Here is an 11158-nt window from a genome sequence, read left to right as displayed (position 1 = left end):
TTCCTTTCTTACTTCCTGGCAGTGCTTTCACTGTTCTCTACAGGCCACCTACCTGTATTTCACCCAAAACTCCCTTAAACTCCACATGTGCTTCACTTTACCACTTCTACCATGCTTCTTTTGCCCTTTAAGATTCATGCCTAAGTTTGCATTTCAAACATTTGCTCTTTCTTCCAAATACTTCTTTGTCAACATTCTGCCATTTCCTAATCTAATTTAACTTTCTAATCGTGTCGTCTGCCGTCCATGGTTTCCTTTTCGTTTTCCCATAAACTGTTCTAAAAATAGTTTAGTTCGCGGACTTAGATATTTCTTAACTGATGTTCCGATCTTTCGCTAACCGCATCTGTCTATTTTCTCAATTACGAGCATATATTTTTCCTCTGTCTCCTCGTACTATTTTTTTCTCAATCCTTTTAATGCATCTTCTACATTATATTTTCTAATCAGTCTTTCCAATTATAACTCTGTTGACTCCGACACATGACATCATTATTGCTATTCTATTTGACTAAGTCGTCGAGAGCAAACCAGTGTTCAGTTTTGTCATACGAAACTAAGAAATGTAGTGATGTTAAGCCTTGGTCCATCCGCAACTTATCAAAACAGTAGACTACCGATTATTGATAGCACTAAACATTCAGCTTACTTTGTCGGGGAAAACGTACAATTTCTGATTTTGAGGTCCTTTCATATTCAGGAAGTATGAATAGCAGAATAAAAGTCTCATTGGTAAAGAGAGAGGTAGAAGCCACCGACGACATCACTCTTGGACAGGTAATGCAATGGAGAAAATTTTTTTACTCCTATCTGCCTGACAGTACTTAGTGGACATTTAAAGTCCTATTCCTTTACCACTTGAGGGTACTAATAGTGATTTGAACACACCTCCTGTTAAACTACTACTTGAAAACATGATCCATCTACGCATAAATACATGTGGAATCTGCGCTTTGCAGCTACACTCACAAATTGACGGGTGGCGTAATGCAATGTAGACTTCGCAGCATTAAATCCCATGGAATGAGGTAAAACTTAATAATCAACATTTCTCGTGGATGGAATTAAAACAGCCGGTGAGGTAATCCACTGAAGTAAGTATGGGGAAAAGCAAAGTAACCACGGATTAAACTCCTTAAGTAGAAAATATCTTTCTTATTACTATATGTTGTGTTTGCCATAAAATGGGTATGTATTGAAAATAGAAGATGAATAATGGAAAAGAAGATAAATAAATTATGTAAGCAATCGTACCAACATAAATGTCGATAGAAAAATAATTTAATACTTCCTCAATTGTTGTTCATTGAGGGAAGAGGATTATTCCGTATTGGAGGGTTTTGAAAATAAGGAGTTGCAGTAAATCGAGAAAATACACCGAGCAAAGAGGAAAGATACAGGCGATGAAGTTTTAAATGTGGTGGGCGGGCGAGAGACGAAGTGGTTTGCGGAAAGCGACAGAAATAGTGGGAGGAGGTAAATGCATTGATAAACAGCTGTTTTCCACCTTCAAATAATGTACAGTTGTACGTTTACACTGTATTTTTCCAACGGGACCAGAATGGCTTTGAATTTTTCTCCAGATATTCGCATAGCATTTCAGTTTTGAAGGAGTGTAGTAGGGCTTTGCGCATGATGCTTTTTTGCCTCGACATTCTTTTAGCTTCTTTTTGCATCTATTGATATAAAATACGTCTCTACTTTTTAAACTCTTTGAATATCTGAGTGCAGTCTACATTGCTTTCAGCTCTGACCTCTTCGTACTATCTAGGTTCCTTACTGTCGCATTAAAGTTGAAATGGAATGTACCTCCCGATGCGTTCCCGAAAATCAGGGTCAAAAGTAGGGGAATGTCAAAATTGGGCAAATAAAAGTATAATAATGAAAGTATTGTTTTGCACTCCCCAAGGCAGGCCTGATTCGTGGCAACGCATGCTCTTGGATAGAAAGGACCTCGGGACCTAATCATCGCCTCGTCTCCCACATTCGCCGATATTCCCAGTGGATGAAGCCCTTCCTGTCGGCCCTCCCCGCATAATTGCATACACGCAATCGTAGAAGCATATAAATACATAAAAAATGGTGGGAAATTAATAAAGATGAGTGTAATCCCTCATCCATCGTTTTCCTTCTCCAAAACACTTGGCGAAAAGACCGAGATGCAGCAATAACGATAAAATGAAGTTATCTGGTCCTCTTGATGCCATGCGTCCAACAAATCAAGATCACCGAATAAATTGTCATTCTAAAGGTCTTCTTTCCTTCTTATTCTTGCCACGACCATTTTCACGTGATGTTTTCTCCGTTTGCCTGAATCCATCCTAAAAATATAAAATAAAACAGGAGAACATCACGAAACTTCGATTTTCGTGCTCTCGGGAAAACGAATTTAATTATAATGTTTAAACAATGTAGTTTGTCAACGACCATACAATTTTTGCAAGTTAAAATATATCCAGTTTTCTATTAATATATTTCAATTCAAAAATTACTAGTGAAACTTGATCGGAGACCGAATTTTATTTATTAAGTAATCTGTCAGGTATTGGATGGACACAACGCCCAAATAAATATTTCGTTACTCCTATCGAAAAACAATCCAGCAACCCAGTCACCATCAAGTTTCTCCTCATCACTGAGTGTTTTCTCCCTTCATCCCGTCCAACAACCCTATCCTGTTCCGGCCCTTTCCTCGTTTACCTAACGTTCTCCTCTCTATTACAGTCTTCAACATCCCACTTCCGATCAATACACCCTTCATCCACTTTTCAAGCCTTCTTAGGATTTCTCCCAACAAACCCCTCTCTTCGCCCTCTATACCAAGTACTTTCTCATTTGTTTTCTTCTCGGTCCATTTCACCTTCTCCATTTTCCTCCACACCCACATTTCAAAAGCCTCCAATCTACGTCTATCCTCCTGCTTCAATGACCACGTTTCCGCACCGTACATAGCTACAGTCCATATCAAAGTTTTTACGAGTCTTTTCTTAACATTCTTACCCAACGTCCCTGTCATCAACTCCCTCCTCCTTGTGAAAGCCTCTTTGCCTAACGCAATTCTTCTCCTTACGTCCCTACTACTTTGACCATGTTGGTCCAAAACACTTCCGAGATACGTATACTGTTCTACCTGCTCTAGTTTTTGCCCTCCTATTTTAATGTTTAGCTTAGCCTTTTTCTTTCTGAAAAATCGCATAACCTTTGTTTTTTATATTCATTATCATCCTGTATCTATTGCACTGAATTTACAATTCATTCAGCAATGAATACAAATCCTGATATCCGAAGAGGGATCCAATAGTGCCCATTATCTTCTAATGACTTCCAAGAACACATTTAGATTATACTACATAAGGATGGTGGAACCCCGTCTAAAAGCACTGTGCAGACACCATTCCGTATCACGATTGTGACTTAAGCATATAATGAAATGTTGCACTAATTCGTGTTTGAATTTTGATTATATCACTGTTTGTCATGAGTATAACAAACGTACCCCAAGGGCTCATTTTTCTACAAAAGACAGGAAACATTCTATTCAATGCGGATATTTCTGAGGGCATATCGAAGCCAGGCAATGGAAGATAGAAGGCTCCCGTATAACACAGAACGATGATGTGAAAACGAAGAAACTTCCAAATGTGTCCAGAAAATTAATAATTGCCGGTAAAATACTCATCAAATTAGCATATAAACAAAAGGACGCGCTCTTAGCGGATGGAAAAGCAATATGTGCGGTTAGGTTTCGTCAAGTGTCATTGGAGCCACTTCATTTGTTCAAGGACTTTTAAAAAGTCTAGCACATTGATGACATTTCACATATTTATATTTACAAGTTAGTATTAAAGTTAAGATTTGATTGCATTTTCATAACAAATAACCAATTGCAGGAAAGCTGGTATAATTAAGGTTGGTAAAGCTGTCGATGCGAAAGTTGAAAGCATACTGATCCTTTTTTAGATCAAATAAATGAAGTTATATATCGTAGTGATATGTATTAAACTACTGGTGTAATTCAACATATATATATTTTAGCATTGTAAAATAACGAGCTGAAATAATAATAAATTAATAAAATCACGTACAAACTGTCGTCTTCTTTCTTAATCAGACGCAGAGGTCTGCCCTGTATCATTGTCCGTCGAGGTATTGCAAGTAATCATTTTCCTACCTTGTTTTGAGTGTTACAGAAAAGGCTGATCATTTGTCATAAATATTTGCGTCATATTTAAACCAGGAGAGAAATATACGATGGGACCACCAAGCAAGGTATCAGCTACTGCCAGGTACTAATACCAGAACCAGCCTAAAATACGGAAGTTACTAAGACACACGATATCCTGCTCAAAATGATCATACTGAGAAATGTAAATCGTATTCATGTGAATCGATTAATCTAGAAAAATGGGGTGAATACGTTTGCTAGGAATTTGAAAACATCAACCTTACTAGCTATATCGTCCTCAATAAAAAATCGGTCAGCTGCAGAGTATACTGAAGTGTTGCTGTGGAAATCTACATCTACGTGTGTATATATATATATACCCCGCGGTCCACCAAAAAGGTGTGTGGCAGGGGGTGCAGGCACCAGGTAGGATGGGTAAGGGATAAGGGAGAATAAGGAAGATGAAAAGAAAGGGGGGAAAATATTCAATAAAAATTTCCAAGAAGCGTTTATATTTAAATTCATTCCAAAAACTTAGTTCAAAACGAGTGGCAACTTCACTCAATAAGATAGTTCTTTATTATACGAAAAGGAAGGGAAGAAAAATGAACCACAACCATTTATACGACTGACCTCCACCATACTAATACGGGTCATGCAGAACTGGAAGGTAAGAAGGCAAGTTTTGACGGGTTTAATATTTAAAAAACGAAGTACCTGAATTCAAGAAAAAACCCAAACAACTGATTCAGAGAACACTTGGAAATATTTCTTATATGTTATACGTGAAGGAATGAGGAGGTACATTCCATTTCAACTTTAATGCGACAGTAAGGAACCTAGATAGTACGAAGAGGTCAGAGCTGAAAGCAATGTAGACTGCACTCAGATATTCAAAGAGTTTAAAAAGTAGAGACGTAGTTTATATCAATAGATGTGTGGCGGCAGACGAGCGCGCGACGGATGCCTCACTTGTTGGCGTAGTTGCGCGACGGATGCCTCACTTGTTGGCGTAGTTTTGTAACCACCCACCAGAGGTCTCAATGGGGGTGGAGTGAACGCCGGAGCGGGCAGCCTAGGCAGTCCCTTCTACGCACGCGCTAGAGTACGGTTCCATTGTCAGAGTGCCTGCGGCACCACATTGTACCTCATATACAATAAACAACTGTTGTCGCTAACCGGCCTACGCGTCATTACCACCTGCCGCTAAAGTGGTGACCCCGAACGCGAATTTCTTTTCACGTTTTCTTTTTCTCCTCAAAGTTAGCGCGCACGTGGTCATGGCGTCTCCATGCCGCGAGGACACTCCGCCATTAAGCGTTGACCGCATTGCCGTTAGGTTGCCGAAGTTTTGGGCCGAGCGACCGGAATTATGGTTTTCACGGGCGGAAATTCAATTCAGGCTGTCCGGCATAACATGTGACGACACTCAGTTCGGTTACGTGGTCAATCAACTTGAGGACCGATACGCGATCGAGGTCGAGGATGTGATTACGAATCCTCCCTCCACGGGTAAATATATCGCCATTAAGACGGAGTTAATTAGCCGCCTCACCACATCCAGGGAGCAGCGTATCCGCCAACTCCTTGAGGACGAGGAAATTGGCGACCGGAAGCCGTCGGCATTCCTCCGCCATCTTAAGACGCTGGCCGACGAGAGCGTCTCGGAAGATTTCCTCAAAACTCTCTGGCAAAATCGGTTGCCATCGGATATGAATGCCATCTTAACGTGTCAAGATTCCGCCAAATTGGAGGAACTGGCACGTATGGCAGACAAACTGAGTGAGATCACGCCACGTGCACAAGTGGCTAGTGCGTCGATCACCAGCAGATTTGAGGCATCACACCAGCAACTCCTGCAACGCGTCGAGGAACTTTCTCGCCATGTTGCCGCATTGACCACAGGGGGGCCACGCTACCCCCGACCAAGGTCCCGCAGCCGCTCGCGTAGCCGCGCGCGTTCCAACAACCACGCTGACGCCTCCGGTATGTGTTGGTATCATTGGCGTTTCGGCGACAAGGCCAAAAAGTGTATTCCTCCGTGCACCGCCTCTACCCCTGCATCTTCCAACGTTTCCACTTCATCTACGGGAAACATACAGGGAGGTCGGTAGACGCGGCCGCCGACCACTGCCCTTCTTCCAGCCGCCTTTACGTCACGGACGACGCCACCAAGACGCAGTTTTTGGTGGACACCGGCGCGGAGCTTTGTGTTTTCCCCCGTGCGCTGTTGAAGGGCCCCCGCGTGCGTACGGACTATGACCTGTACGCCGCAAACGACTCCGTCATCCCCACCTACGGATGGGTAGTGCTGCGTTTAAATTTTCGCTTACGGCGAGATTTTTCCTGGCGGTTTGTGGTCGCTGACGTGGGCAAACCTATAATAGGCGCCGATTTTCTTAAGCATTTCGACCTGTTGGTGGACATGCGCAACTACCGCCTCATCGACGGTCTCACGTCCCTTTCCGTCGGAGGGCACTTAGCTAAAGGAGAGGTTGAGCATGTGAAGTCCATCGCCGGCAGCACGCCGTTCCACGCCCTGCTCTCCCGTTTTCCCAGCATCACCCGACCGGCGGGGACCCCTAAGCAGCTAAAACACTCCACGGTGCATTACATCCGCACCACACCTGGCCCACCGGTTTCATGCAGACCACGGAGGATGGCACCAGACAAGCTCGCCGCCGCACGGAAGGAGTTCGAGCTCATGATGCAGATGGGTACTGCGCGGCGTTCTGACAGTTGCTGGTCCTCCGCATTGCATCTGGTTCCCAAAAAAGGTGATGAGTGGCGGCCGTGCGGGGATTATCGCGCGCTAAACGCGCGGACAATTCCCGACCGCTATCCAGTCCCCCATATCGAAGACTTCGCCGCTGGGCTCCACGGGAAAACAGTTTTCTCCAAAATTGACTTGGTAAGGGCTTACAACCAAATTCCGGTTGCGCCGGAGGATGTTCCAAAAACTGCTATTATGACCCCCTTTGGGCTTTTCGAGTTTCCCTACATGTCCTTCGGTTTGCGCAATGCTGCGCAAACTTTCCAACGATTTATGGACAATGTGTTACGCGAGCTGGACTTCTGTTATGTTTACCTCGACGACATTTTGGTTGCCTCAGCCGACGAGGAAGAGCATAACAGGCACCTCAATGAAATTTTTACGAGGCTCAGCGATAGCGGCGTTCTCATAAACTCCGCCAAGTGTATTTTCGGTGTCGAAAAAGTTACCTTTTTAGGCTATAGTGTTTCCGCCGAGGGTACTCAGCCTCTCGCAGACAAAGTGGAAGCTATTTGTAATTTCCCCTTGCCCGGAACCGTAAAAAAGTTACGCCAATTCTTGGGGATGCTTAATTTTTACAGAAGGTTTATTCCCAATGCAGCCTCACTGCAAGCCCCACTCCATAATGTCCTGGGGGGGAAGGTAAAGGGCAGTGACGTCCTGGTGTGGTCGGAAAGCCTAAGAGAGTGTTTCGCTTCTTGTAAGCTAGCGATTTCGCAGGCTACCCTACTCGCCCACCCGAACCCCGAGCTACCCCTTGCGTTATTTTCAGACGCATCCGACAGCAGTTTGGGGGCAGCCCTCCAACAGTTAACACACAAGGGTTGGCAGCCCCTTGCCTTTTTCACGAAAAAGCTTAGCCCCGCGGAAGTAAAATACAGTGCTTACGACAGAGAACTACTGGCTGACTGGAGTACAGTGCTCCATTTCAGGCACATGATCGAAGGGAGGCATTTCATTATATTCACTGATCAGAAACCCCTTACCTTCGCGTTTCGACAGAAGGCGGATAAGTGCTCCCCACGGCAGTTCCGCTATCTCGACATGATAGGGCAGTATTCTACAGATATCCGCCACATTTCCGGGAAGGACAACGTCGTCGCGGACGCCCTGTCCCGAGTCGAGGCAGTGTCGCCCGCAATCGACTACAAGGCCTTAGGCATAGCCCAAGAGAAGGACGACGAACTGCAAACTCTCCTGACGGAAAACTCGTCCCTCTCTATGAAAAAGATCATGCTACCCGGTGCGCAGGTGGAAATTTTTTGCGACGTCTCGACCCCAAGAGCCCGCCCTTTCCTTCCACATAATTTCCGAAGGGAAGCCTTTAATTCAGTGCATAACCTTTCTCACCCCGGCGTTAAGGCATCGGCAAAACTCGTCGCCGAGCGATTCGTGTGGCCCTCCATCAATAAAGACTGTCGAACATGGGCTCGCGAGTGCATTCCGTGCCAAGCGGCGAAAGTGACTCGCCATGTGTCAACGCCGGTCGGCACGTTCACCCCACCAAACGCTAGGTTCGAGCATGTACACATCGATTTAGTGGGACCGCTACCGCCATCCCGCGGGTACCGATATTGCTTGACATGCGTGGACCGTTTTTCCCGTTGGCCGGAAGCTTATCCTTTGCAGGACATAACCGCGGAATCCACCGCCAGGGCACTCCTTCTGGGATGGATAGCGCGGTTCGGCACGCCCCTCAGGATAACGACGGATCAGGGCAGACAGTTCGAGTCGCATCTTTTCAAGGAGCTGACGAAGTTCCTCGGAGTGACTCACCTACGAACCGCCGCGTACAATGCCGCGGCGAATGGCCTGGTCGAACGTTTTCATCGCCAGCTGAAAGCTTCGATCATGTGCCATGCGACGGAGTGGTGGACAGACAGCCTCCCCGCTGTCCTGCTGGGCATCCGTTCCGCATGGAAAGAGGACATCCAAGCGACCCCTGCAGAGGTGCTTTACGGCCAGACTCTACGCCTGCCCGGAGATTTCCTCGCCCCAGCATCCCAGGCACCACCACACGACCCCTTGAGTTTCACCTCACAGCTCCGGGACCACATGAGACGAATCACACCCCAGCCAGGTTCCCGCCATGGGGACCATCCCGTTTTTGTCTTCAAAGACCTGCGGACGACATCTCATGTGTTCGTGCGGAATGACGCGGTCCGGGGCTCACTTCAGCCTCCTTATGAGGGTCCATTTGCGGTAGTCAGCCGGCTGCCGAAGGATTTCGTGGTCAACATAAGGGGGCGGAACGCCGTGATTTCTCTGAACCGGTTGAAACCAGCATATATGCCCACCGGTGATGAACCACAAACTGCGGGACATCATTGCCCAGAAGGAAGTGGAGCAGCAGAACAGCAGCAGCAGATCCCTGTTCCCTTTTCCCCAGGGTACACCACGAAAGCTGGACGAAGAGTTCGGTTTCCCCACCACCTCAAGGATTTTGATGCCTAGATTATCGCCATGACTTCATACTTTTGTTAATATTGGCATTCCTTCACATATTTTTTTTTGTTCATTTATGTATGCATTTCCTTTTTTTTTTCTTCGAATATATGTTTTTAACGTCTTTTCATTTACCCTCAGGGTAAATGACTGCTAGGGGGGTGATGTGGCGGCAGACGAGCGCGCGACGGATGCCTCACTTGTTGGCGTAGTTGCGCGATGGATGCCTCACTTGTTGGCGTAGTTTTGTAACCACCCACCAGAGGTCTCAATGGGGGTGGAGTGAACGCCGGAGCGGGCAGCCTAGGCAGTCCCTTCTACGCACGCGCTAGAGTACGGTTCCATTGTCAGAGTGCCTGCGGCACCACATTGTACCTCATATACAATAAACAACTGTTGTCGCTAACCGGCCTACGCGTCATTACCACCTGCCGCTAAAGATGCAAAAAGAAGCTAAAAGAATGTCGAGGCAAAAAAAGCATCATGCGCAAAGCCCTACTACACTCCTTCAAAACTGAAATGCTATGCGAATATCTGGAGAAAAATTCAAAGCCATTCTGGTCCCGTTGGAAAAATACAGTGTAAACGTACAACTGTACATTATTTGAAGGTGGAAAACAGCGAACTTCTTACGGGCAGCGTGAAAAATGCGAATATTTTAAACACGTTTTTTTATTGTAGACGCACTGTAAAAACGTGTTTAAATATTCGCATTTTTCACGCGCCCGTAATAAGTTCGCCGTTTTCCACCTTCAAATACTGTACAGTTGGAAGTTTACACTGTATTTCTCTAACGAGACCATAATGGCTTTGAATTTTCCTCAAGATATTCCCTTAACATGAGCGACATAATACTGACCAAGAAAGGAATAGAACATCAACTCCGTACTATCGATGCCGACAAAGCTCCAGAAGAAATATCTGATAGAATGTTGAAGGAATCAGCTAAAGATATTGCCTCATTTTTAGAAAGCATTTTTCTTAAGCCGGTAGAAGAAGGCTCAGTACCTAGCAAATGGAAGCTAGCTCGAATACGAGTAACTCCCACATATTAAGGCGGTAATAGAGAGAAACCAACCAATTACCGATCCATGTCTTTAGTATTGATATCATGTAAAATATTAAAACATGTTATTGCGAGTAAAGTTATGAGATTTCTAGATAGTAGGACGATACTAAGCCACAAAAAGCACATATTTAAGAAGAGCAGATCTTGTGAAACCCTAGTAGGCCTCTTTATTCCGACACCTAGATCAGGAGAAAAGAACAAACAAGTCGATGAAGTATTTTAATATTTCAAGAAAGCCTTCGATAAAGTCCCGCACAATAAATTTTTACACACACTTAAACGCTAAGGTATAAATGAGAAAATAATAAATTAGATTTGTGACTTCATGTCATATCCTAAGCAAATAGTAGTCATCGATGGGTTATGCTCAACAGAGATAGATGTAACTTCGGGCGTACCCCAGGAAAGTGTAATAAGGCCGCTATTATTGACTTAAGCTTATACGTTAGTAGCAAACTTATATTAATTGCAGACGACACGGTAGTATACCTGTACAGGGAAATACGGACCCCAGCAGATTGCGGGCTACTCTCGAGACCTAGACACATTATCGGATAAGTGAAAGGAATGGGGATTAGTAAATAGCATAGGCAAATGCTTAGTTTTTTAATGTTGGAACAAAACAAGTGATGAGCAGGACATATATTATAATATAGAGGGTTCCGTGCTAACTACGGCAGATCAAGTTAAATATTTGGGGGTAGTT

At 44.8% G+C, this 11158-nt stretch overlaps 2 protein-coding genes across 2 annotated transcripts; both read left to right on the top strand.

Moving 5' to 3' along the window:
- Positions 1-5445: 5445 nt before the first annotated feature.
- On the top strand, positions 5446-6279 carry LOC139685813 (uncharacterized). Its single transcript, XM_071582930.1, has one exon. It carries the CDS (start codon positions 5446-5448, stop codon positions 6277-6279), a length of 834 nt encoding a protein of 277 aa, XP_071439031.1.
- Positions 6280-8789: 2510 nt separating this feature from the next.
- On the top strand, positions 8790-9392 carry LOC139685812 (uncharacterized). Its single transcript, XM_071582929.1, has one exon. The coding sequence runs from the start codon at positions 8790-8792 to the stop codon at positions 9390-9392; it is 603 nt and encodes a 200-aa protein (XP_071439030.1).
- Positions 9393-11158: the final 1766 nt, after the last annotated feature.

Source organism: Hetaerina americana, unplaced genomic scaffold, assembly GCF_022747635.1.
Source record: "Hetaerina americana unplaced genomic scaffold, ioHetAmer1.1.p SCAF_12, whole genome shotgun sequence".
Lineage (NCBI taxonomy): Eukaryota > Metazoa > Arthropoda > Insecta > Odonata > Calopterygidae > Hetaerina > Hetaerina americana.
The sequence above is the reverse complement of the archived record's forward strand: the minus strand, read 5'-3'. Positions and strand labels throughout refer to the sequence as shown.

Excerpts from the sequence above, each read along its gene's own strand:
- LOC139685813 (XM_071582930.1), top strand. The coding sequence starts at position 5,446 with ATGGCGTCTCCATGCCGCGAGGACACTCCGCCATTAAGCGTTGACCGC.
- LOC139685812 (XM_071582929.1), top strand. The coding sequence starts at position 8,790 with ATGTGCCATGCGACGGAGTGGTGGACAGACAGCCTCCCCGCTGTCCTG.